Source organism: Ranitomeya variabilis, chromosome 1, assembly GCF_051348905.1.
Source record: "Ranitomeya variabilis isolate aRanVar5 chromosome 1, aRanVar5.hap1, whole genome shotgun sequence".
Classification (NCBI taxonomy): Eukaryota; Metazoa; Chordata; class Amphibia; order Anura; family Dendrobatidae; genus Ranitomeya; species Ranitomeya variabilis.
Genome location: NC_135232.1, coordinates 607,242,308 through 607,269,966, shown reverse-complemented (window position 1 = coordinate 607,269,966; position 27,659 = coordinate 607,242,308). Strand labels below are relative to the sequence as shown.

Genomic DNA, 27,659 nt, shown 5'->3' with positions numbered 1-27,659 from the left:
GCCTCTCGCTGGTGGCTGCAGGGACAGAGCGGCTGTTTCAGGGGCGGCGCTCTCTGCTGCTCGGAGGACTGACGTGACGAGCGGAGCGGGCGGAGGAGGAAGAGAAAAATGGCGGAGGCGGCGGCGGTGTCCCAGCATCGCTTCTTCTGCCATCACTGCAAGGGGGAGGTCAGCCCCAAACTGCCGGTGAGTACGGAACACCCGGGACAGGGGAGAGCGGGGCCGGGGCTGAACAAAGACCGGGGAGCCGCCGGTGTAACGGGACAACAAGGTGTAACTGCACAAATCCTGCTCCACCTGTCACTGTGGCTGCACTGTATCCTGCTCCTCCTGTCACTGTGGCTGCACTATATCCTGCTCCACCTGTCACTGTGGCTGCACTGTATTCTGCTCCACCTATCACTGTGGCTGCACTGTATCCTGCTCCTCCTGTCACTGTGGCTGCACTGTATCCTGCTCCACCTGTCACTGTGGCTGCACTGTATTCTGCTCCACCTGTCACTGTGGCTGCACTGTATCCTGCTCCACCTGTCACTGTGGCTGCACTGTATTCTGCTCCACCTATCACTGTGGCTGCACTGTATTCTGCTCCTCCTGTCACTGTGGCTGCACTGCATCCTGCTCCACCTGTCACTGTGACTGCACTGTATTCTGCTCCACCTATCACTGTGGCTGCACTGTATTCTGCTCCACCTATCACTGTGGCTGCACTGTATCCTGCTCCACCTGTCACTGTGGCTGCACTGTATCCTGCTCCACCTGTCACTGTGGCTGCACTGTATCCTGCTCCACCTGTCACTGTGGCTGCACTGTATTCTGCTCCACCTGTCACTGTGGCTGCACTGTATCCTGCTCCACCTGTCACTGCGGCTGCACTGTATCCTGCTCCACCTGTCACTGTGACTGCACTGTATTCTGCTCCACCTGTCACTGTGACTGCACTGTATTCTGCTCCTCCTGTAACTGTGGCTGCACTGTATCCTGCTCCACCTGTCACTGTGGCTGCACTGTATCCTGCTCCACCTATCACTGTGGCTGCACTGTATCCTGCTCCTCCTGTCACTGTGATTGCACTGTATCCTGCTCCACCTGTCACTGTGACTGCACTGTATCCTGCTCCACCTGTCACTGTGACTGCACTGTATCCTGCTCCACCTGTCACTGTGGCTGCACTGTATTCTGCTCCACCTGTCACTGTGGCTGCACTGTATTCTGCTCCACCTGTCACTGTGACTGCACTGTATTCTGCTCCACCTGTCACTGTGACTGCACTGTATTCTGCTCCACCTGTCACTGTGACTGCACTGTATTCTGCTCCACCTGTCACTGTGACTGCACTGTATTCTGCTCCACCTGTCACTGTGGCTGCACTGTATCCTGCTCCACCTGTCACTGTGACTGCACAAATCCTGCTCCTCCTGTCACTGTGGCTGCACTGTATCCTGCTCCACCTGCACTGTATCCTGCTCCACCTGTCACTGTGGCTGCACTGTATCCAGCTCCACCTGTCACTGTGGCTGCACTGTATCCAGCTCCACCTGTCACTGTGGCTGCACTGTATCCAGCTCCACCTGTCACTGTGGCTGCACTGTATCCAGCTCCACCTGTCACTGTGACTGCACTGTATTCTGCTCCGCCTGTCACTATTACTGCACTGTATTCTGCTCCGCCTGTCACTGGCTGCACTGTATTCTGCTCCACCTGTCACTATTACTGCACTGTATTCTGCTCCGCCTGTCACTGGCTGCACTGTATTCTGCTCCGCCTGTCACTGGCTGCACTGTATTCTGCTCCACCTGTCACTATTACTGCACTGTATCCTGCTCCGCCTGTCACTGTGGCTGCACTGTATTCTGCTCCGCCTGTCACTGTGGCTGCACTGTATTCTGCTCCGCCTGTCACTGTGGCTGCACTGTATTCTGCTCCGCCTGTCACTGTGACTGCACTGTATTCTGCTCCACCTGTCACTGTGGCTGCACTGTATTCTGCTCCACCTGTCACTGTGGCTGCACTGTATTCTGCTCCACCTGTCACTATTACTGCACTGTATTCTGCTCCGCCTGTCACTGGCTGCACTGTATTCTGCTCCACCTGTCACTATTACCGCACTGTATTCTGCTCCGCCTGTCACTGGCTGCACTGTATTCTGCTCCACCTGTCACTATTACTGCACTGTATCCTGCTCCGCCTGTCACTGTGGCTGCACTGTATCCTGCTCCACCTGTCAATGTGCCTGCACTGTATTCTGCTCCACTTTTCACTGTGACTGCACTGTATCCTGCTCCACCTGTCACTGTGACTGCACTGTATCCTGCTCCACCTGTCACTGTGACTGCACTTTATCCTGCTCCACCTGTCACTGTGCCTGCACTGTATTCTGCTCCACCTGTCCTCTGGGTTTTCTCTGGGAATTTCCTCCGCTCTGACGCCTGACAACAGAGGACAGTCGCTTGCCTGCTGGCAGCTGATACTGGGTGGTGTTGTCGCTTTCTCCTTGCTGGGGGCAGCTCTCTTGTGTTGCTGCTGGGGGCGCTTTCATGCTGCCTCACAATTTTTTGGCAGGTCGTGTTCCTTTTTCCCCGCTTGCTGATATCTGTACTCTGCAGTCACAGTGCTGGGACTGTTGTCTTAAAGGAACAGTTACTGAGCTGGTGTGAGAAAGTGAGCGCTGCTTCTTGTGGCCAGAAGTTGTACTGCAAGAGGTCAGCATGGAAGCTGTGGCCAGTCTGAGGCACTGCGGTGGTGTGTGGGTCTCCGGTGTTGACCGTGGTGGCATTGTGTATATGGCAGTCATGGGCCACTCTGTTCCCGGTGATACTGGCAGGGTTGCACTTGGTTGCCCGCTTTGACTGCGGAGCCTCCAGTGTCGTATTCCGGGTGGTGCGGACGGCAGCTGCTGTATACAGTGATCCCACAGGTCACATGGCAACGCTCATCTTGCCCTCCGCCACCTGCCTCAGGCACACAGAGAGGTCTCCTGGCAGCAGACACCAGTGCGCACGGTCAGGAATCTAGTTAATCCTCAGTTATATATCATCACACCCTTTGCTGTAATCGCCAGGCTTCTGCTCCACTCACATCCAGAGCTGTAATCGCCAGGCTTCTGCTCCACTCACACCCTGAGCTGTAATCGCAAGGCTTCTGCTCCACTCACACCCTGAGCTGTAATCGCCAGGCTTTTGCTCGACTCACACCCTGAGCTGTAATCGCCAGGCTTCTGCTCCACTCAACACCCTGAGCTGTAATCGCCAGGCTGCTGCTCCACTCACACCCTGAGCTGTAATCGCCAGGCTGCTGCTCCACTCACACCCTGAGCTGTAATCGCCAGGCTGCTGCTCCACTCACACCCTGAGCTGTAATCGCCAGGCTGCTGCTCCACTCACACCCTGAGCTGTAATCGCCAGGCTGCTGCTCCACTCACACCCTGAGCTGTAATCGCCAGGCTGCTGCTCCACTCACACCCTGAGCTGTAATCGCCAGGCTGCTGCTCCACTCACACCCTGAGCTGTAATCGCCAGGCTGCTGCTCCACTCACACCCTGAGCTGTAATCGCCAGGCTGCTGCTCCACTCACACCCTGAGCTGTAATCGCCAGGCTGCTGCTCCACTCACACCCTGAGCTGTAATCGCCAGGCTGCTGCTCCACTCACACCCTGAGCTGTAATCGCCAGGCTGCTGCTCCACTCACACCCTGAGCTGTAATCGCCAGGCTGCTGCTCCACTCACACCCTGAGCTGTAATCGCCAGGCTGCTGCTCCACTCACACCCTGAGCTGTAATCGCCAGGCTGCTGCTCCACTCACACCCTGAGCTGTAATCGCCAGGCTGCTGCTCCACTCACACCCTGAGCTGTAATCGCCAGGCTGCTGCTCCACTCACACCCTGAGCTGTAATCGCCAGGCTGCTGCTCCACTCACACCCTGAGCTGTAATCGCCAGGCTGCTGCTCCACTCACACCCTGAGCTGTAATCGCCAGGCTGCTGCTCCACTCACACCCTGAGCTGTAATCGCCAGGCTGCTGCTCCACTCACACCCTGAGCTGTAATCGCCAGGCTGCTGCTCCACTCACACCCTGAGCTGTAATCGCCAGGCTGCTGCTCCACTCACACCCTGAGCTGTAATCGCCAGGCTGCTGCTCCACTCACACCCTGAGCTGTAATCGCCAGGCTGCTGCTCCACTCACACCCTGAGCTGTAATCGCCAGGCTGCTGCTCCACTCACACCCTGAGCTGTAATCGCCAGGCTGCTGCTCCACTCACACCCTGAGCTGTAATCGCCAGGCTGCTGCTCCACTCACACCCTGAGCTGTAATCGCCAGGCTGCTGCTCCACTCACACCCTGAGCTGTAATCGCCAGGCTGCTGCTCCACTCACACCCTGAGCTGTAATCGCCAGGCTGCTGCTCCACTCACACCCTGAGCTGTAATCGCCAGGCTGCTGCTCCACTCACACCCTGAGCTGTAATCGCCAGGCTGCTGCTCCACTCACACCCTGAGCTGTAATCGCCAGGCTGCTGCTCCACTCACACCCTGAGCTGTAATCGCCAGGCTGCTGCTCCACTCACACCCTGAGCTGTAATCGCCAGGCTGCTGCTCCACTCACACCCTGAGCTGTAATCGCCAGGCTGCTGCTCCACTCACACCCTGAGCTGTAATCGCCAGGCTGCTGCTCCACTCACACCCTGAGCTGTAATCGCCAGGCTGCTGCTCCACTCACACCCTGAGCTGTAATCGCCAGGCTGCTGCTCCACTCACACCCTGAGCTGTAATCGCCAGGCTGCTGCTCCACTCACACCCTGAGCTGTAATCGCCAGGCTGCTGCTCCACTCACACCCTGAGCTGTAATCGCCAGGCTGCTGCTCCACTCACACCCTGAGCTGTAATCGCCAGGCTGCTGCTCCACTCACACCCTGAGCTGTAATCGCCAGGCTGCTGCTCCACTCACACCCTGAGCTGTAATCGCCAGGCTGCTGCTCCACTCACACCCTGAGCTGTAATCGCCAGGCTGCTGCTCCACTCACACCCTGAGCTGTAATCGCCAGGCTGCTGCTCCACTCACACCCTGAGCTGTAATCGCCAGGCTGCTGCTCCACTCACACCCTGAGCTGTAATCGCCAGGCTGCTGCTCCACTCACACCCTGAGCTGTAATCGCCAGGCTGCTGCTCCACTCACACCCTGAGCTGTAATCGCCAGGCTGCTGCTCCACTCACACCCTGAGCTGTAATCGCCAGGCTGCTGCTCCACTCACACCCTGAGCTGTAATCGCCAGGCTGCTGCTCCACTCACACCCTGAGCTGTAATCGCCAGGCTGCTGCTCCACTCACACCCTGAGCTGTAATCGCCAGGCTGCTGCTCCACTCACACCCTGAGCTGTAATCGCCAGGCTGCTGCTCCACTCACACCCTGAGCTGTAATCGCCAGGCTGCTGCTCCACTCACACCCTGAGCTGTAATCGCCAGGCTGCTGCTCCACTCACACCCTGAGCTGTAATCGCCAGGCTGCTGCTCCACTCACACCCTGAGCTGTAATCGCCAGGCTGCTGCTCCACTCACACCCTGAGCTGTAATCGCCAGGCTGCTGCTCCACTCACACCCTGAGCTGTAATCGCCAGGCTGCTGCTCCACTCACACCCTGAGCTGTAATCGCCAGGCTGCTGCTCCACTCACACCCTGAGCTGTAATCGCCAGGCTGCTGCTCCACTCACACCCTGAGCTGTAATCGCCAGGCTGCTGCTCCACTCACACCCTGAGCTGTAATCGCCAGGCTGCTGCTCCACTCACACCCTGAGCTGTAATCGCCAGGCTGCTGCTCCACTCACACCCTGAGCTGTAATCGCCAGGCTGCTGCTCCACTCACACCCTGAGCTGTAATCGCCAGGCTGCTGCTCCACTCACACCCTGAGCTGTAATCGCCAGGCTGCTGCTCCACTCACACCCTGAGCTGTAATCGCCAGGCTGCTGCTCCACTCACACCCTGAGCTGTAATCGCCAGGCTGCTGCTCCACTCACACCCTGAGCTGTAATCGCCAGGCTGCTGCTCCACTCACACCCTGAGCTGTAATCGCCAGGCTGCTGCTCCACTCACACCCTGAGCTGTAATCGCCAGGCTGCTGCTCCACTCACACCCTGAGCTGTAATCGCCAGGCTGCTGCTCCACTCACACCCTGAGCTGTAATCGCCAGGCTGCTGCTCCACTCACACCCTGAGCTGTAATCGCCAGGCTGCTGCTCCACTCACACCCTGAGCTGTAATCGCCAGGCTGCTGCTCCACTCACACCCTGAGCTGTAATCGCCAGGCTGCTGCTCCACTCACACCCTGAGCTGTAATCGCCAGGCTGCTGCTCCACTCACACCCTGAGCTGTAATCGCCAGGCTGCTGCTCCACTCACACCCTGAGCTGTAATCGCCAGGCTGCTGCTCCACTCACACCCTGAGCTGTAATCGCCAGGCTGCTGCTCCACTCACACCCTGAGCTGTAATCGCCAGGCTGCTGCTCCACTCACACCCTGAGCTGTAATCGCCAGGCTGCTGCTCCACTCACACCCTGAGCTGTAATCGCCAGGCTGCTGCTCCACTCACACCCTGAGCTGTAATCGCCAGGCTGCTGCTCCACTCACACCCTGAGCTGTAATCGCCAGGCTGCTGCTCCACTCACACCCTGAGCTGTAATCGCCAGGCTGCTGCTCCACTCACACCCTGAGCTGTAATCGCCAGGCTGCTGCTCCACTCACACCCTGAGCTGTAATCGCCAGGCTGCTGCTCCACTCACACCCTGAGCTGTAATCGCCAGGCTGCTGCTCCACTCACACCCTGAGCTGTAATCGCCAGGCTGCTGCTCCACTCACACCCTGAGCTGTAATCGCCAGGCTGCTGCTCCACTCACACCCTGAGCTGTAATCGCCAGGCTGCTGCTCCACTCACACCCTGAGCTGTAATCGCCAGGCTGCTGCTCCACTCACACCCTGAGCTGTAATCGCCAGGCTGCTGCTCCACTCACACCCTGAGCTGTAATCGCCAGGCTGCTGCTCCACTCACACCCTGAGCTGTAATCGCCAGGCTGCTGCTCCACTCACACCCTGAGCTGTAATCGCCAGGCTGCTGCTCCACTCACACCCTGAGCTGTAATCGCCAGGCTGCTGCTCCACTCACACCCTGAGCTGTAATCGCCAGGCTGCTGCTCCACTCACACCCTGAGCTGTAATCGCCAGGCTGCTGCTCCACTCACACCCTGAGCTGTAATCGCCAGGCTGCTGCTCCACTCACACCCTGAGCTGTAATCGCCAGGCTGCTGCTCCACTCACACCCTGAGCTGTAATCGCCAGGCTGCTGCTCCACTCACACCCTGAGCTGTAATCGCCAGGCTGCTGCTCCACTCACACCCTGAGCTGTAATCGCCAGGCTGCTGCTCCACTCACACCCTGAGCTGTAATCGCCAGGCTGCTGCTCCACTCACACCCTGAGCTGTAATCGCCAGGCTGCTGCTCCACTCACACCCTGAGCTGTAATCGCCAGGCTGCTGCTCCACTCACACCCTGAGCTGTAATCGCCAGGCTGCTGCTCCACTCACACCCTGAGCTGTAATCGCCAGGCTGCTGCTCCACTCACACCCTGAGCTGTAATCGCCAGGCTGCTGCTCCACTCACACCCTGAGCTGTAATCGCCAGGCTGCTGCTCCACTCACACCCTGAGCTGTAATCGCCAGGCTGCTGCTCCACTCACACCCTGAGCTGTAATCGCCAGGCTGCTGCTCCACTCACACCCTGAGCTGTAATCGCCAGGCTGCTGCTCCACTCACACCCTGAGCTGTAATCGCCAGGCTGCTGCTCCACTCACACCCTGAGCTGTAATCGCCAGGCTGCTGCTCCACTCACACCCTGAGCTGTAATCGCCAGGCTGCTGCTCCACTCACACCCTGAGCTGTAATCGCCAGGCTGCTGCTCCACTCACACCCTGAGCTGTAATCGCCAGGCTGCTGCTCCACTCACACCCTGAGCTGTAATCGCCAGGCTGCTGCTCCACTCACACCCTGAGCTGTAATCGCCAGGCTGCTGCTCCACTCACACCCTGAGCTGTAATCGCCAGGCTGCTGCTCCACTCACACCCTGAGCTGTAATCGCCAGGCTGCTGCTCCACTCACACCCTGAGCTGTAATCGCCAGGCTGCTGCTCCACTCACACCCTGAGCTGTAATCGCCAGGCTGCTGCTCCACTCACACCCTGAGCTGTAATCGCCAGGCTGCTGCTCCACTCACACCCTGAGCTGTAATCGCCAGGCTGCTGCTCCACTCACACCCTGAGCTGTAATCGCCAGGCTGCTGCTCCACTCACACCCTGAGCTGTAATCGCCAGGCTGCTGCTCCACTCACACCCTGAGCTGTAATCGCCAGGCTGCTGCTCCACTCACACCCTGAGCTGTAATCGCCAGGCTGCTGCTCCACTCACACCCTGAGCTGTAATCGCCAGGCTGCTGCTCCACTCACACCCTGAGCTGTAATCGCCAGGCTGCTGCTCCACTCACACCCTGAGCTGTAATCGCCAGGCTGCTGCTCCACTCACACCCTGAGCTGTAATCGCCAGGCTGCTGCTCCACTCACACCCTGAGCTGTAATCGCCAGGCTGCTGCTCCACTCACACCCTGAGCTGTAATCGCCAGGCTGCTGCTCCACTCACACCCTGAGCTGTAATCGCCAGGCTGCTGCTCCACTCACACCCTGAGCTGTAATCGCCAGGCTGCTGCTCCACTCACACCCTGAGCTGTAATCGCCAGGCTGCTGCTCCACTCACACCCTGAGCTGTAATCGCCAGGCTGCTGCTCCACTCACACCCTGAGCTGTAATCGCCAGGCTGCTGCTCCACTCACACCCTGAGCTGTAATCGCCAGGCTGCTGCTCCACTCACACCCTGAGCTGTAATCGCCAGGCTGCTGCTCCACTCACACCCTGAGCTGTAATCGCCAGGCTGCTGCTCCACTCACACCCTGAGCTGTAATCGCCAGGCTGCTGCTCCACTCACACCCTGAGCTGTAATCGCCAGGCTGCTGCTCCACTCACACCCTGAGCTGTAATCGCCAGGCTGCTGCTCCACTCACACCCTGAGCTGTAATCGCCAGGCTGCTGCTCCACTCACACCCTGAGCTGTAATCGCCAGGCTGCTGCTCCACTCACACCCTGAGCTGTAATCGCCAGGCTGCTGCTCCACTCACACCCTGAGCTGTAATCGCCAGGCTGCTGCTCCACTCACACCCTGAGCTGTAATCGCCAGGCTGCTGCTCCACTCACACCCTGAGCTGTAATCGCCAGGCTGCTGCTCCACTCACACCCTGAGCTGTAATCGCCAGGCTGCTGCTCCACTCACACCCTGAGCTGTAATCGCCAGGCTGCTGCTCCACTCACACCCTGAGCTGTAATCGCCAGGCTGCTGCTCCACTCACACCCTGAGCTGTAATCGCCAGGCTGCTGCTCCACTCACACCCTGAGCTGTAATCGCCAGGCTGCTGCTCCACTCACACCCTGAGCTGTAATCGCCAGGCTGCTGCTCCACTCACACCCTGAGCTGTAATCGCCAGGCTGCTGCTCCACTCACACCCTGAGCTGTAATCGCCAGGCTGCTGCTCCACTCACACCCTGAGCTGTAATCGCCAGGCTGCTGCTCCACTCACACCCTGAGCTGTAATCGCCAGGCTGCTGCTCCACTCACACCCTGAGCTGTAATCGCCAGGCTGCTGCTCCACTCACACCCTGAGCTGTAATCGCCAGGCTGCTGCTCCACTCACACCCTGAGCTGTAATCGCCAGGCTGCTGCTCCACTCACACCCTGAGCTGTAATCGCCAGGCTGCTGCTCCACTCACACCCTGAGCTGTAATCGCCAGGCTGCTGCTCCACTCACACCCTGAGCTGTAATCGCCAGGCTGCTGCTCCACTCACACCCTGAGCTGTAATCGCCAGGCTGCTGCTCCACTCACACCCTGAGCTGTAATCGCCAGGCTGCTGCTCCACTCACACCCTGAGCTGTAATCGCCAGGCTGCTGCTCCACTCACACCCTGAGCTGTAATCGCCAGGCTGCTGCTCCACTCACACCCTGAGCTGTAATCGCCAGGCTGCTGCTCCACTCACACCCTGAGCTGTAATCGCCAGGCTGCTGCTCCACTCACACCCTGAGCTGTAATCGCCAGGCTGCTGCTCCACTCACACCCTGAGCTGTAATCGCCAGGCTGCTGCTCCACTCACACCCTGAGCTGTAATCGCCAGGCTGCTGCTCCACTCACACCCTGAGCTGTAATCGCCAGGCTGCTGCTCCACTCACACCCTGAGCTGTAATCGCCAGGCTGCTGCTCCACTCACACCCTGAGCTGTAATCGCCAGGCTGCTGCTCCACTCACACCCTGAGCTGTAATCGCCAGGCTGCTGCTCCACTCACACCCTGAGCTGTAATCGCCAGGCTGCTGCTCCACTCACACCCTGAGCTGTAATCGCCAGGCTGCTGCTCCACTCACACCCTGAGCTGTAATCGCCAGGCTGCTGCTCCACTCACACCCTGAGCTGTAATCGCCAGGCTGCTGCTCCACTCACACCCTGAGCTGTAATCGCCAGGCTGCTGCTCCACTCACACCCTGAGCTGTAATCGCCAGGCTGCTGCTCCACTCACACCCTGAGCTGTAATCGCCAGGCTGCTGCTCCACTCACACCCTGAGCTGTAATCGCCAGGCTGCTGCTCCACTCACACCCTGAGCTGTAATCGCCAGGCTGCTGCTCCACTCACACCCTGAGCTGTAATCGCCAGGCTGCTGCTCCACTCACACCCTGAGCTGTAATCGCCAGGCTGCTGCTCCACTCACACCCTGAGCTGTAATCGCCAGGCTGCTGCTCCACTCACACCCTGAGCTGTAATCGCCAGGCTGCTGCTCCACTCGCACCCTGAGCTGTAATCGCCAGGCTGCTGCTCCACTCGCACCCTGAGCTGTAATCGCCAGGCTGCTGCTCCACTCGCACCCTGAGCTGTAATCGCCAGGCTGCTGCTCCACTCGCACCCTGAGCTGTAATCGCCAGGCTGCTGCTCCACTCGCACCCTGAGCTGTAATCGCCAGGCTGCTGCTCCACTCGCACCCTGAGCTGTAATCGCCAGGCTGCTGCTCCACTCGCACCCTGAGCTGTAATCGCCAGGCTGCTGCTCCACTCGCACCCTGAGCTGTAATCGCCAGGCTGCTGCTCCACTCGCACCCTGAGCTGTAATCGCCAGGCTGCTGCTCCACTCGCACCCTGAGCTGTAATCGCCAGGCTGCTGCTCCACTCGCACCCTGAGCTGTAATCGCCAGGCTGCTGCTCCACTCGCACCCTGAGCTGTAATCGCCAGGCTGCTGCTCCACTCGCACCCTGAGCTGTAATCGCCAGGCTGCTGCTCCACTCGCACCCTGAGCTGTAATCGCCAGGCTGCTGCTCCACTCGCACCCTGAGCTGTAATCGCCAGGCTGCTGCTCCACTACTCGCACACGGCGCTGTAATCGCCAGGCTGCTACTCCACTCACACCCAGAGCTGTAATCGCCAGGCTGCTGCTCCGCTACTCGCACTCTGAGCTGTAATCACCAGGCTGCTGTTTTACTCACACCTGAGCTGCATTCACTGTCCTGCTCTGGTCAGGCTGCTGCTCCACTGCATTCTGGGAGATGTAGCGTTGACTTGCATTGTTATAATATCCCAGAATGCTCCTGGGCTGTGTCCCGACTACAGATTCCTGGGGATAGGCAGCAGAATTGTGAGTGCAGCTCTGAGGGTGCCCTGTGCCTCCTCCCCTCACACTCTCCTCTCTTCTCTCCCCTTCTAGGAGTACATTTGCCCCCGATGCGACTCCGGCTTTATCGAAGAAGTGACTGAAGACTCCAGGTAGGGGGCGCTCATGGATGTGGCTGTGGTGGTAGATGTGGCGGTGCGCTCCGCCTCTCACCCACGGCTGATGCTTGGTTGCTCGTGGCTGCAGTCCAGGGCCGTCCAGCAGCCGGCAGCGGTGTGAGCTCAGCTCTGTGTGGACTCGCTCTGAGTTTCTTCCTTGTTTCTCAGTTTTCTAGACTCCGGAGGAAACTCAATAGATGATAATGGAACGACGCATTTCACAGAGGTCAGTGGCCTCTCTATAACCCCTCTGTGGCCCCCATGTTTTTCTTGCGTAGGGCCCAGGCTTCTTCCCACTAGTAGGAGGGGTAGGGGTAAGACTTCCTGTGTGGTGATCGTCCCTTTTGAAGATGTGTTTTTTTTTTTTTCCCCCCCAGCTCTGGGACCATTTGGACCACACCATGTTCTTCCCTGATTTCCGGCATTTTCTGAGCAGCAGCTCCCTGGACCAAGACAACAGAGATGGTGAGCGGCGCCACCAGGGCCACGCAGACCTTCGGACCCGCTGGCCCCTGCGGCAGCCCACCCGCTACAGATCCCGCGTCAGCTCCCGGCCTGACCGCTCCCCGGCCATCGAAGGGTGAGTCCCATGATCCTCTGCACAAGACAATCACGTGACCACCTAGAGACTGATTATTGGTAGTGACAATCGGACAACCACACCCCATGTATGCAAATTAGGGACCAGTTAAGGTGCATGTCACCTTTAACCCCTTCCCGACCTGTGACGCCACGTAGGCGTCATGAAAGTCGGTGCCAAGCCGACCTGTGACGCCTATGTGGCGTCATGGAGGGATCGCGTCCCTGCAGATTGGGTGAAAGGGTTAACTCCAATTTCACCCGATCTGCAGGGACAGGGGGAGTGGTACTTCAGCCCGGGGGGAGGGGGGGGGGGCCCCACGTGGCTACGATCGCTCCGATTGGCTGTTGAAAGTGAAACAGCCAATCAGAGCGATTTGTAAAATTTCACCTATGAAAATGGTGAAATATTACAATCCAGCCATGGCTGATGCTGCAATATCATCGGCCATGGCTGAAAACCCTGATCTGCCCCCCCCCCCCACTGCCACCGATTGCCTCCTCAGTCCTGTGCTCCGCTCCGATTCCCCCCCCTCATACTTACCGAACCTCCCGGTGTCCGTCCGTCTGCTCCATGGGCGCCGCCATCTTCCAAAATGGCGGGCGCATGCTCAGTGCGCCCACTGAATCTGCCGGCTGGCAGATTCGTTCTAGGTACATTTTGATCACTGTGATAGGTTTTATCACAGTGATCAAAATAAAAAAAATACTAAATGAACCCCCCCTTTATCACCCCCATAGGCAGGGACAATAATAAAATAAAGAAAATATGTTTACTTTTATTTTTACGCTAGGGTTAGGGTGAGAAGTAGGATTAGAATTAGGCTATGTGCACACGGTGCGGATTTGGCTGCGGATCCGTGGCGGATTGGCCGCTACGTATTTGTAGCAGTTTTCCATCACGTTTACAGTACCATGTAAACCTATGGAAAACCAAATCCGCTGGCCCATGGTGCGGAAAATACCGCGCGGAAACGCTGCATTGTATTTTCCGCAGCATGTCAATTCTTTGAGCGGATTCCGCCGCGTTTTACACCTGTTCCTCAACAGGAATCCGCAGGTGAAATCCGCACAAAAAAACGCTGGAAATCCGCAGTAAATCCGCAGGTAAAACGCAGTGCATTTTACCTGCAGATTTTTCAAAAATGGTGCGGAAAAATCTCACTCGAATCCGCAACGTGAGCACATAGCCTTAGGGTTGGAATTAGAGTTAGGGTTGGAATTGGGGCTAGGGTTGGAAATAGGGTTAAGATTAGGCTTGTGGTTAGGGTTAGGGGTGTGTTGTGGTTAGGGTTGTGGTTAGGGTTGGGATTAGGGTTAGGGGTGTGTCAGGGTTAGGGGTGTGTCGGGGTTAGGGTTGTGATTAGGGTTATGGCTAGAGTTGAGATTAGGGTTAGGGGTGTGTTGGGGTTAGTGTTGGAGTTAGAATTGAGGGGTTTCCACTGTTTAGGCACATCAGGGGTCTCCAAACGCAACATGGCGCCACCATTGATTCCAGCCAATCTTCCGTTGAAAAAGTCAAATGGTGCTCCCTTCCGCACCCAAACGGTGGTTTACCCCCACATATGGAGTACCAGTATACTCAGGACAAACTGGGCAACAACTATTGGGGTCCAATTTCTCCTGTTACCCTTGTGAAAATAAAAAATTGCTTGCTAAAACATAATTTTTGAGGAAAGAAAAATTATTTTTTTATTTTCACGGCTCTGCGTTATAAACCTCTGTGAAGCACTTGGGGGTTTAAAGTGGTCACCGCACATCTAGTTTAGTTCCATGGGGGGGTCTAGTTTCGAAAATGGGGTCACATGTGGGGGAGCTCCAATGTTTAGGCACACGGGGGCTCTCCAAACGCGACATGGTGTCCGCTAGCGATTGGAGCTAATTTTTCATTCAAAAAGTCAAATGGCGCTCCTTCCCTTCCGAGCCTTGCCGTGTGCCCAAACAGTGGTTTACTCCCACATGTGAGGTATCAGCGTACTCAGGACAAATTGTACAATAACTTTTGGGGTCCAGTTTCTCTTTTTACCCTTGGGAAAATAAAAAAAATTGTTGCTAAAAGTTCATTTTTGTGACTAAAAAGTAAAATGTTCATTTTTTTCCTTCCATGTTGCTTCTGCTGCTGTGAAACACCTGAAGGGTTAATAAACTTCTTGAATGTGGTTTTGAGCACCTTGAGGGGTGCAGTTTTTAGAATGGTGTCACTTTTGGGTATTTTCAGCCATATAGACCCCTCAAACTGACTTCAAATGTGAGGTGGTCCCTAAAAAAAATGGTTTTGTAAATTTTGTTGTAAAAATGAGAAATCACTGGTCAAATTTTAACCCTTATAACTTCCTAGCAAAAAATAAATTTTGTTTCCAAAATTAACTATTTTGTGTCACATAACTCTCGTTTAACAGAATCAAAATTAAAAATTTGAAAATTGCGAAATTTTCAAATTTTTTGCTAAATTTCCATTTTTTTCACAAATAAATGCAAAAATTATCGACCTAAATTTACCACTAACATGAAGCCCAATATGTCACGAAAAAACAATCTCAGAATCGCTAGGATCCGTTGAAGCGTTCCTGAGTTATTACCTCATAAAGGGACACTGGTCAGAATTGCAAAAAACGGCCAGGTCATTAAGGTCAAAATAGGCTGGGTCATGAAGGGGTTAAGATCATAAATTACCAAATGACTTTTTTGTTTTTTGGTCCCCAGGATCATTCAGCAGATCTTCGCCGGGGTCCTCGCTAATCCTCCTTTACCAGGGTCAGGGGGTCCCGTCTCCTGGTAAGTGTTCACTGGCGCATAGCTGTAGTGTAAAGCATGGCGGAGGAGCACAGGAGAATTGTCAGTTTTCACATGACCACAAGGGGCGCTGTTAGAGTAATATAATAACAGCGAATGTAAGATCACCCCAAAGTGGAGCCTGCAAGGTGTGTGATAGGCGAGGTGGATGCTGTACACAGATGTCACAGCTCCCGGCGGGGGGCACTTATCCGCGACCGCTGTCATGGATGCTCACAGCTGGTGTGTGGGCCCAGGCGAGGATTACATTACTCCTCTCTGTAATGTAAGACGCCTCCAGACACAAGAGTCATCACAGGACGATACAGCAGAGCTGAGGCTGCCCTCTACTGCCTGCACTAGCGACTGCAGCGTCCTGGGTATAGAATGAGGAGGCCTCTCTGTTTCCCTCCTGTGGTCAGTGTGTAATATCGCATCAGATAAGTTGCTATCTGGTGTGTGTGTGATATCACATGCTAATATTAGCTGCATGGTGCTCTCTGCTGCCCTCCTGTGGTTGGTGTGTGAAATCACGTCCTGATATTAGCTGCAAGCTGCTCTCTGCTGCCCTCCTGTGGTCAGTGTGTGATATCAGGTCAGGTGACTGCTGTATTCTGCTGCACTTCTGTGGATGGTGTATGATATCATATGCTGATATTGGCTGCATGCTGCCCTCCTGTGGACGGTGTGTGATATTGCATCTTGATTTTAGCTGCATTCTGCTCCACTCCTGTAAACGGTGTGTGATATCACATCAGGCGACTGCTCGTCTCTGCTGCCCTCCTGTGGACGGTGTGTGATATCACATCCTGATATTAGATGCATGCTGCTCTCTGCTGCCCTCCTGTGGTCAGTGTGTGATTTCACATCAGGTGACTGCTACACTTTGCTGTCCTCCTGTAGACGGTGTGTGATATCACATCCTTATATTAGCTGCATGGTGCTCAGATAATGAACTGCTGCTGTCTTTGTCAGATTATATTAACCTTTTGGTTCCCCTTGCAGGAGCGGGATGCTTCATTCCAATCCTGCCGACTATGCCTGGGGGCAGAGCGGCCTGGACTCAATCGTCACTCAGGTGAGGGTATACTCAGGACAGTTTCCTACATTTGCTGGGTAGTTGAATCCAATCTGTTGTTCTCTGTTGTCAGCCATTAAGAACACTGGGGGTCAGTATTTAATGAGAACTGAGAGAAACATTTGTCCCATCCCAGGGCCACTATTATTTTGTAAGCAGCAGGCTTTAGGCTTACCGGCCCTTTAAGAGACATGAAAGAGAGTGCTGCTCTGCAGATCCTGAGTTTTAATTTTATTTTTTCAGCTTTTGGGCCAACTGGAAAATACTGGCCCCCCGCCGGCAGACAAAGAGAAGATCTCCTCCATCCCGACAGTGACTGTAACTCAGGAGCAAGTGGGTAAGTGCCGCAGGTGCCGGTCTGTAAGGGGTTAACCCCTGCGGAGCGGATAGTGACCCGATGTCTGTCCTACAGATATGGGCCTGGAGTGTCCCGTGTGTAAAGACGACTACACTGAGTCGGAGGAGGTCCGGCAGCTGCCCTGCAATCACTTCTTCCATGGAGACTGCATTGTGCCTTGGCTCGAGATGGTAATCATGTGTCTGCCCCTTCTGTAGGTGACAGTGTCTGTGCCTACAACATGAGACCCTCAGTAATACACCACATTTATGGGATGGAGTGCCATCTGCTACAGGACCACCAGATGGCACTGCTGCACCAAATCCTACACAAATACATTTAGGGTATGTGCACACGTTCAGGATTTTTTGCGTTTTTTTCGCTGTAAAAACGCATGAAAAACGCATACATATGCATCCTATCATTTAGAATGCATTCCGCAATTTTTGTGCACATGATGCGGTTTTTTTTCCGCGAAAAAAAGGATCATGGTAAAAAAAACCCGCATCATATTCATTCATTTTGCAGATTTTTTTGCGTTTTTCCCGCTATTTAATGCATTGCGCAAAAAAAAAAGGCATGCGGATTTCTGGCAGAAATGTTACGTTTTTGTCAGGAAATTTCTGCAAGAAATCCTGAACGTGTGCACATACCCTTATTGTGTGTAATCTGCCAGACGATCTGCCAGCAGATGGCACTGCTGCACCACATCCTACACAAATACATTTAATGTGTGTCATCTGCCAGACGACCAGCAGATGGCACTGTGGCACCACATCCTACACAAATACATTAAAAGGAATCTGTCACCCCATTTTGGCCCTATAAGCTAAGGCCACCGCCATCAGGGGCTTATCTACAGCATTCTATAATGCTGTAGATAAGCCCCTGATGGCGGTGGCCTCAGCTTATAGGCCTAAAATGGGGTGACAGATTCCCTTTAATGTGTGTCATCTGCCAGACGACCAGCAGATGGCACTGTGGCACCACATCCTACACAAGTACATAAATGCATGTCATCTGCCAGATGACCACCAGATGGCACTGCAGCACCACAGCCTCACCATCTGGAGGTCTTGCATAGAAATAGGTGAGAGCTGAGCCCCCAGCTGGTTTAACCCCATGTTTGCCTGTCTCTTCACAGCATGATACGTGTCCGGTTTGCCGAAAGAGTTTAAATGGTGAGGATTCGACGCGACAAGCGCCCGGCTCGGAGGCCTCCACCAGTAACAGCTACAGCGGTGAAAGCCAGTCGCACGACAGATGGTCCTTCTGAAGGGTCCTATTTCCAGGGACTCGGCCTTCCTGCAGTCTCCAGCAAGAGACACTAAATTGCCAACCACATCCGAGAGCTGGCAGCCGTGGTCTGTGCCCGACATTCCCGAACCAAAACAATGGCCATTTTACATTTCCTCCTCCTCTGGGCGCCCTGAGGCCGATGGTCGGTGAGGTCACATGACCCGTATTCGGAGAGACTTTGGTCTGGACTGATGCTTGGACTATGGACTGGACAATTCGGCCCGTGACCAACCATCTCACTGAGGGGACGGGGCCCGGGCCGGTGTTTTACTTTTCTTTTGCACATCCGCCTCCGCCCCCCGCGTTCTCCTGTTCTCCTCCACCGATTGTGGGGAATCAGGAGATAAAAATCTATTGAAATATTTGTAAATCTAAAATAAATTCCTTCTTATATCCAGAAAGATCTGACGCACCCGACCTCGTTCTTATCCATGCAGTAGAGCGCACAAGCGGGCAGGAAATGTACATCTTTATTTCCTGTGTATTCCCCAGTTCAGGCGTGGGTGGAAACCATCAGCAAGTTGCCTGATCTGACTCCACTTCCAGCAGTTGCCATCTTAGTGATGTACCTTCAGATCCTGGTGGTCACAGGCACAAAGCACAAGAAGGTGCAGAAATGGCAACTAACCTGCCTGCTGATGGATTCCAGCTATTAACTGTGTTTTATATGCTTTCTGCAAAAAGAAAACTAGGGGATCACACTACTACCCTCAGCGGAGCGAGTTATTTCCTTCCCATAATTAGATCTTTCAGGTTTTATATTAAATGTCCCCTTTCCCTCCAGTCCCCCCGGAGTCCCCCATTATAATCCTGAGAGTCGTTCACCGGTCGGCGGATGGCTTCACATTGAGTCTCATCAGTGTTAGTTCAGTGTCCTGGGCACGGGGGATGGGTAGGGGGATCGTCAGATTACTGCCCACAAACACCAGGTATCAATGTCTCTGACAACAGAAAATGGTGGATAAATCCGTTTCTCTGCCGCGTGGCCCCTACAGATCATTGCTCTTCCTTAGCGGCAGCTTCTTCCTTCTCCTCCTCACCCTGCATCTTCCTGGAGAAAAATCCCAACTACAGGAAAAAAAGGAAAAAAAATGTAATTCTGCAGTACTCTAGCCGGCCACTAGAAGGCCCATCAGCAATTACCACTGGCAAACTGTAAATTGTCACACACCAGCCACTTGATGGCGATTATCATGCAGCTTACCACTTCACCACTAGATGGTGCTGCTGATCCAGTGATCTGGACCTCAATTATCTACATTGGAAAAGGATTTTTTACCTTCCATAGGATAAAGATGATCAGTGCCAGGAGGAGAAGACCCCCAATAACACTTCCAATTAGGATCCACAGGGACAGCGGGAGGAGAACAGGCTGCAGCAATTCCAAAATGCTCTGAAAAGAGGTCAACAGTTACATCTACAATACAGTATATCTGTGCATATCTGTCTGCAGCCACCACCTAGGGGGAGCTCCCTGTATACAGAGATGCATGATAACTAGTGATGAATGAATATACTCGTTTCTCGAGCATGCTCGGGGGTCCTCCGAGTATTTTTTAGTGCTCGGAGATTTAGTTTTTCTTGCTGCAGCTGAATGATTTACATCTGTTAGCCAGCATAAGTTCATGTGGGGATTCCCTAGCAGCCAGGCAACCCCCACATGTACTTATGCTGGCTAACAGATGAAAATCATTCAGCTGCAGCAAGAAAAACTAAATATCCGAGCACTAAAAAATACTCAGAAGACACCCGAGCATGCTCGAGAAATCTCGAGTAACGAGTAATGTTGTGAATTCTGCTCTTGGGCTCCCTCCAGTGGTTATAAGTGGTAGCGCTGCTGTCTTTGGATTAGTCTTGCTTGACCCTTTAGTCAGTGCCAGTTGCCCATTGTTCCTGGAGGATTCACATCCCTTCCTGGTCTCTCCTGCTTTGCTGTTCATTAGGGTTGAGCGAAACGGATCGTTCATTTTCATAAGTCGCCGACTTTTGGCAAAGTCGGCGTCAAATGAAACCCGATCCGATCCCTGTGTGGGGTTGGCCATGCGGTACGCGATCTTGGCGTCAAAGTCGCGTTTCGTATGACGCGTTTAGCGCCATTTTTTCAGCCAATGAATGAGCGTGGGCAGAGTGATGACATAGGTCTTAGGAGAGAGAGAGATCCCCATTGACGTGCATAGGGTGGTTTCGTGTTCTGGCCGATCCTCGACTTTTCAAAAAGTCAGAGTCGCTCAACCCTACTGTTCATTTCAAGAAAGATAAGTTCTGGCTTTGTTTTTTGCAGTCCACATGCTGTGGCCTTATTGTTCAGTTCTTTTCCATGTTTTTGTCTTGTCCAGCTTGGTCTACATAAGGATTTGTTCAGCCAAGCTGGTATCTCTGGAGATGCAGATATACCCTCCATATCTTTAGTTAGATGTGGAGACTTTGTATTTTCTGTGGTGGATATTTTCTAGTGTTTTAATACTGACCGTTCTATTTAGCTAGAGTGGCCTCCTTTGCTAAATCCTGATTTCAGTCTGCGTATGTTATTTCCCTCTCCTCTCACAGTCAATATTTATGGGGGGCTGTCTATCCTTTGGGGATTTTCTCTGAGGCAAGATAGTTTTCCCTTTTCTATCTCTAGGGGTATTTAGTCCTCCGGCTATGTCGAGATGTCTAGGGAGTGTTAGGTACATTCCACGGCTACTTCTAGTTGCGGTGTTAAAGTTCAGGGTCTGCGGTCAGTACAGGTACCACCTTCTCCAGAGTGTTCCCCATGCTGCTCCTAGGCCACCAGATCATAACAGAGTATATTCCCTCATCACTAATAAGATTCTGTCTGCAGCCACCACTAGGGGGAGCTCCCTGTATACAGAGATACATGATAAGATTCTGTCTGTCTGTAGTGGCTGCTGACTAAATCTTATGATGTCTCTGTCTCTCTGTATACAGGGAGCTCCCCCTAGTGGTGGCTGCAGACAGAATCTTATTATGTATCTCTGTATACAGGGAGCTCCCCCTAGTGGTGGCTGCAGACAGAATCTTATCATGTATCTCTGTATACAGGGAGCTCCCCCTAGTGGTGGCAGCAGACAGATTCTTATCATGTATCTCTATACAGGGAGCTCCCCCTAGTGGTGGATGCAGACAGAATCTTATCATGTATCTCTATACAGGGAGCTCCCCCTAGTGGTGGCAGCAGACAGAATCTTATCATGTATCTCTGTATATAGAGAGCTCCCCCTAGTGGTGGCTGTAGACAGAATCTTATCATGTATCTCTGTATATAGAGAGCTCCCCCTAATGGTGGCTACAGACAGAATCTTATCATGTATCTCTGTATATAGAGAGCTCCCCCTAATGGTGGCTGCAGACAGAACCTTATCATGTATCTCTGTATATAGAGAGCTCCCCCTAATGGTGGCTGCAGACAGAACCTTATCATGTATCTCTGTATATAGAGAGCTCCCCCTAGTGGTGGCTGCAGACAGAACCTTATCATGTATCTCTGTATATAGAGAGCTCCCCCTAGTGGTGGCTGCAGACAGAATCTTATGTATCTCTGTATACAGGGAGCTCCCCCTAATGGTGGCTGCAGACAGAATCTTATCATGTATCTCTGTATACAGGGAGCTCCCCCTAGTGTTGGCTGCAGACAGAATCTTATCATGTATCTCTGTATATAGGGAGCTCCTCTTAGTGGTGGCTGCAGACAGGATCTTATCATGTATATCTGTATACAGGGAGCTCCCCCTAGTGGTGGCTGCTGATAGAATCTTATCATGTATCTGTATACAGGGAGCTCCCCCTAGTGGTGGCTGCAGACAGAATCTTATCATGTATCTCTGTATATAGGGAGCTCCCCCTAGTGGTGGCTGCAGACAGAATCTTATCATGTATCTCTGTATATAGAGAGCTCCCCCTAGTGCCCTATTGCTGACTGCAGGAAGAATTTGATCATGTATCTCTGCATAAGTGGAGCTCCCCCTAGTGGTGGCTGCAAGTATAATGGATAATTTTTGAAGTGGAGACACTAATGAAGTGACGTTTGGGGTTTTACCGGCCTGCAGCTTCAGCCTGCCTTCCCCCCACCCCTGCTCAGTTACCTCTGCCCTGTGTTTTGCACCATCAGTAAATAGGACTCCATCTTCTTTAATATCCAGGAAGAACTCGCTGATCACTTTCACTGACCGAAACTTTGCCTGTAGAAGAAGACACAAGTCACCAGATTGAACTACAAACCCAAGCATGCCTGTGGTTACATTAAGGGCTCATTTCCACTTGCGAGAAGAAAACGGTCCATAATCTGGACCGAAAAAAAGGGATGAATAGTACGCGTTTGTCATGCGAGTTAAATGCGATTTTATTAATCGCACCATCTGTATGACATCCGTTTTTTTTCTCTGCAACTATTTTCATACAGTCATTTACAGGACCATTTACAGTGTTCTATGCCACAGAATAGTAAGGTATCCGTAAATAACGGACAGAATACGGATGGTCCGTATTCCATGCGTTTTTTTTCTTGCACCCATTGACTTGCATTGGCGAGTCTCGTCCGAGACTCACAGCAAATCGCAGCATGCTGCAATTTTGGCTGAGAAAAAAATCGCAAATGAAAAGACACCTATTGAATAACATTGGTCCGAGTGCAATTTTTTTATCGGATTGCACTCGTCCGTTTTCCTCGCAAGTGGAAATGAGCCCTTATGATGAGGAGCGGGCGCCATCACTGCCCCAATCTCCTACGTCGCCATTGATCGACAGTGAAATCCTGTTCCATCCTTGGAGACGTGAGGTCATCACATCCGGCAGCACAATGGGTGGCTTGTTAAGGACAGCGACTCCGGCCCTGCAGACTACCACACCACCGACCTCTCTGCAGAACATTGCTCCTCCACCTCCTGACAGATACATAGTGATATATCCTGCAGATTATTACACCACCGACCTCTCTGCAGAACATTGCTCCTCCACTTCCTGACAGATACATAGTGATATATCCTGCAGATTATTACACCACTAACCTCTCTGCAGAACATCGCTCCTCCGCCTCCTGACAGATACATAGTGATATATCCTGCAGATTATTACACCACTGACCTCTGCAGAACATCACTCCTCCACCTCCTGACAGATACATAGTGATATATCCTGCAGATTATTACACCACCGACCTCTCTGCAGAACATCGCTCCTCCACCTCCTGACAGATACATAGTGATATATCCTGCAGATTATTACACCACTGACCTCTCTGCAGAACATCGCTCCTCCACCTCCTGACGGATACATAGTGATATATCCTGCAGATTATTACACCACTGTCCTCTCTGCAGAACATCGCTCCTCCACCTCCTGACAGATACATAGTGATATATCCTGCAGATTATTACACCACTGACCTCTCTGCAGAACATCGCTCCTCCACCTCCTGACGGATACATAGTGATATATCCTGCAGATTATTATACCACTGACCTCTCTGCAGAACATCGCTCCTCCACCTCCTGACAGATAGTGATATATCCTGCAGATTATTACACCACTGACCTCTTTGCAGAACATCGCTCCTCCACCTCCTGAAACATAGTGATATATCCTGCTGATTATTACACCTCTGACCTCTCTGCAGAACATTGCTCCTCCACCTCCTGACAGATACATAGTGATATATTCTGCAGATTACACCACTGACCTCTCTGCAGAACATCGCTCCTCTACCCCTTGACAGATACATAGTGATTAGTGACACTGCAGACTATCGCGCTCTTACGTTGGAGAAGAAGTGGTTGTGGATGACCCTCAGGATGGAGAGGTCGGTGTTCTTCTCCAGTACCGGGATGCGGCAGGTGATGGTCTGGCACCAGCTGTTACTGCAGTTCTATTGTTTGGTGTGCGGAGAAATGAAGACCTTAATCATTACTGCCGACCCCCCCAATCATCTGTCATTATTAAGACTGCCCCCAGCACACTACTCCTGAAACACTCTGTGCTACTGGGGGCTGTGTAGGGCTCTGGCTCACCAGTATGCTGGTATGGGCTAGGTCTTCAGGGTGGAACGGCACCATGGCGTTTCTGGTTCTGGTCATATTGGACACCATGCAGATCACCTGTGTGACAGAGCGGAGATTGGTCACCTCTGCCCCCTTCCCATAATGTTCTCCCATGACATCATCACCCCCGTCTAACTTCACCGCCCCGTCTGACATCATTGGTCCCGTTTGATATCATCACCACCACCCCGTTTGACATCACTGTCTGACATCGTTTCTGGATCTGGTCATATTGGACACCATGCAGATCACCTGTGTGACAGAGCGGAGATCGGTCACCTCTGCCCCCTCCTCATAATGTTCTCCCATGACATCATCGCCCCTCTGTCTGACATCACCACCCCCCGTCTGACTTCACCGCCCATCTGACAATATAGCCTCCCTGTCTGACATCACTGCCTCGCTGTCTGACTTCGCCCCTCGTCTGACATCACTGCCCCGTCTGACATCACCGCCTTCCCGTCTGACATCATCGGCCCCCCGTCTGACATCACAGCCTCCTGTCTGACATGATGGTCCCACCGTTTGACATCATCTCTCCCCCATCTGACATCACTGCACCCCGTCTGACATTGTAAGGAGTGTACGGGATCGTCAATATTCCACTTCCTTCCTTTGGATTGATACTGTGAATATTGTATGTAGTGTAATGTACGTAATAGTTGTGTTGTGAACCTGTTATTAGGGAAAGGATAGTACCCATTTCTAGCCACTAGATGGGGCATTATAAAGAATGGAAGATAGTATAGTAAATAGTGAAATATAGGAGGGGTGGATTTAGAGGGATGATTCCCTGATAGAGGTGTTTAGTGGGGCCACGTCGCCCGTGCAGCTCGGTTGGGCTGGCTAGCCCCGTGCAACAACATGCCATGCAACGTTGATAAGAACAAGGCCCATCCCTCTAGTATTGGTGGCCAGGACATCATGAGAATTAGTATCGGCAACTGTGCTAGCAGTGCAGCTTTAGTAGGAACTCCAGTTGCTAGGGAAGACTAAGCAGTTCGGGCAGGTCACTCACCATGTGGCAGCTTATTGCGTGGGCTGCCCTCAGGACCAGAGCGAATCGGTCGAGTAAGTCCCTAAATGGAGTAAGTCTGCACAAGGAGGATGCTGAAGTTCACCGAGCTTAGTGACACAGAGAAGGACAGGGACAGTGGAAGAGTTGCCTGATATGAAAACTGATGCTGATGTTGGAACAAATATAGATGTGCTGTGTACGAAGATCAGTAAAGTTGCTTATTTGAAAGTTGACTTGGACTGTGGCTCATTTTTTGAAAAACCGGACCAAGGAAGCCTCCAGAAATGTACAGAGGGCCCTGACAGTGCAGGTGATGGAGCCACAGGTATGCAGAGCTTTGGACAGTTTGTGCACGTGATGGGAGGTCAGGGAGCGCTAACTGCTAACGCAAATACTCTCAGCCATGACTACCGCCCTGTCCCTTCCTCACACTATCACCTCCCCCTGCCTGACATCACCGCCCCCCTGTCTGACATCACTGCCGCCCTGTCTGACATCACTGCCCCCTGTCTGACATCACCACCACCTTGTCTGACATCACCGCCCCCCTGTCTGACATCACTGCCGCCTGTCTGACATCACCACCACCTTGTCTGACATCACTGGCCCTCGTCTGACATCACCATTCCCTCTTACATTATCAGCAGATATGATCCTGGACACCGACATGAAGTACAGACCCCCGTAGCCCATGGCCGGCATGTTGATGTGAACTGACACGTTGAACAGAGGGTAACAGTCAACATACTGGACCTGTGGGTACAAGAGAGACTTACGGGATGAATGGGGACCTTATACACCGTGTTATTAATCAGGACCCTGTACACCGCATTATTAAAGGGGACCCTGTACACCGTGTTATTAATGGAGACCCTGTACACCGTGTTACTAAAGGGGAAGGCTGTACATACATTCTTAGAGTAGGCTCACACTCCATGTTATGATCGGGGCTCTCTGCACACTTCGTGTTCCTTCTTTCATTTGTGGACATTTTTCTTCCACTTTCTTCTTCCTCAGGGATTGTTAGTATAGGTGTGGTTCTGATCTGGAGTCTGCATTATTTTATGACATAGGATCTGAAGTCCCAATATTTAGAATGGATCGGTATTACGTTGGGGATCTGGGTTCTGCATTAGTTTAGGTATCTGGTCTGTGGTCTGCAATGCTTTAGTGCTTTGGTCTGGGGTCAGCATTACTTTAGGGGATTGGTCTGGGGTCTGCCTTGCTTTAGCGGTGTGGTTTCAGGTCTGCATTAATTTAGGGGTCTGAGTTGATAACTTTCCCCTCCCAAACCAGTAAAAATTGTGTTTTTCAGCGGGGTAACTACAGTGGGGTCACACCACAATATGCGGCCTCCTCCCTGCAGGGTCCTATCAATCTAGTGGAGGGGCTGGGCTATTATTTGAGCACTGTAATGTACTGTTGTGCCCAGGTGTAATCACCGGCTGGGTCTGTTCCCTCTCATTACCTTGAATTTCGTTATGAACTCTGGGCCGGGCTCCTGGGTAGGTAACAGGACTGGTTGGACCTCATAGCGATTCAGACTGGACTCGCTGCAAACAGAATCAATGTCAGGCGTCAGCTTCAAAGCACCTGGAGTATGGCAGCATTGTGAATGCAGCTGTGTTGATGAGTGGAGTAGAAGTTCTTTAGGTCACTTGGCCCTCTAGCACTCCTCACCTGTGGATGAACAGCTCGGGGAGGTATCGGATGTGAGCGGTGAGCTGGACTAGGTTGTCGTGAAGAGTCTCGCCCAGTTCAGTGTTGTCACTGGCGGAGAAGAGAAGGGTCAGTTTACTGCCCGCTCCGGTATGGCCCCTGTGGAGAGCCCCCTTACCTATTGGCCGAGAGCCTAATCTGCACCCTGTTTAGTAGACTGGTACAGCTGTACTCCAACTCCAAGATGAATGCCGCCTACAGGGGGAGAGGGGTCACATCTTGCATTGCTGACACTCCCCATGGTGACCCCAAATCTTACCGTGGCCATGGATCTGAGGACGGGATAGCTGACGCTGCAGGAGCGGGTGTTGGATGAAAGTGAGGTGCACTCCACCTTACCCTGAGCATCACCCTAAAACGGGTGAAAGAAAAATGTTGTCTTCACCATGGTATTGCATAATTGTATTACACCCCAAGGTAGCCGGCAGGTTTAGGGTGGACTCCGCTTACCTTAGTGTAGACACTGGAGAACAGGAGGTTTCTGGAGAACCAAACCTTCAGGCTGGTGTTGTAGGAGTTCTCCCTGCGGTTCTCCAGCTCGATCTCCACAGACACCTTCCTCCGATCTCTCCGGATTATTGTTGGTTCATCCCTGGAGTCGGAGAAGATATGTAGTAGAAGGTTACAGCCATGGAAAATGGTGATCAGAACCATAACCTTGGTGTATTGAAAATATGCAATAAAATATCATATATGTAGATACAGGCATGGTCAGTTCTTCGTATTGAAGACGTATATTCTTACACTCTGATGCAGGCATCACTTTATACATAGGCGATATGCACACCACTTCAAGCGTTCCACGCTGGCGCGCACACACTTGCACGGACTGTATAGCGTAAACCAAATTATAAGCTACGTCACTATAACCGCAATAGCGCTACAGCGTGGAACGCACCGATTTGGTAATGTGCCAAAATATGACAGCGCATGTGCATATGA

At 52.9% G+C, this 27,659-nt stretch overlaps 2 protein-coding genes across 2 annotated transcripts in view; one reads left to right on the top strand and one right to left on the bottom strand.

Annotated features, from left to right (window-relative positions):
• Positions 1-3: 3 nt before the first annotated feature.
• Positions 4-18,346, top strand: RNF115 (ring finger protein 115). Its single transcript, XM_077260207.1, has 9 exons — positions 4-186; positions 11,816-11,874; positions 12,049-12,106; positions 12,258-12,460; positions 15,163-15,234; positions 16,237-16,309; positions 16,553-16,646; positions 16,722-16,837; positions 17,791-18,346. The coding sequence occupies exons 1-9, from the start codon at positions 109-111 to the stop codon at positions 17,920-17,922; spliced, it is 885 nt and encodes a 294-aa protein (XP_077116322.1). The 5' UTR covers positions 4-108; the 3' UTR covers positions 17,923-18,346.
• A 51-nt stretch (positions 18,347-18,397) lies between these two features.
• Positions 18,398-27,659, bottom strand: part of ITGA10 (integrin subunit alpha 10) — a 39,320-nt gene continuing 30,058 nt past the window's right edge. Inside the window, exons 20-30 of the mRNA XM_077260169.1 lie at positions 27,168-27,309; positions 26,977-27,069; positions 26,836-26,912; positions 26,679-26,768; positions 26,467-26,551; positions 25,635-25,751; positions 23,951-24,037; positions 23,701-23,808; positions 22,031-22,126; positions 19,225-19,338; positions 18,398-19,013 (exon numbers count right to left, since the gene is read on the bottom strand). Coding sequence (XP_077116284.1) covers positions 18,942-19,013; positions 19,225-19,338; positions 22,031-22,126; positions 23,701-23,808; positions 23,951-24,037; positions 25,635-25,751; positions 26,467-26,551; positions 26,679-26,768; positions 26,836-26,912; positions 26,977-27,069; positions 27,168-27,309 — 1,081 coding nt within the window. The 3' untranslated portion in view covers positions 18,398-18,941. The remainder of the gene's footprint in view (positions 19,014-19,224; positions 19,339-22,030; positions 22,127-23,700; positions 23,809-23,950; positions 24,038-25,634; positions 25,752-26,466; positions 26,552-26,678; positions 26,769-26,835; positions 26,913-26,976; positions 27,070-27,167; positions 27,310-27,659) is intronic.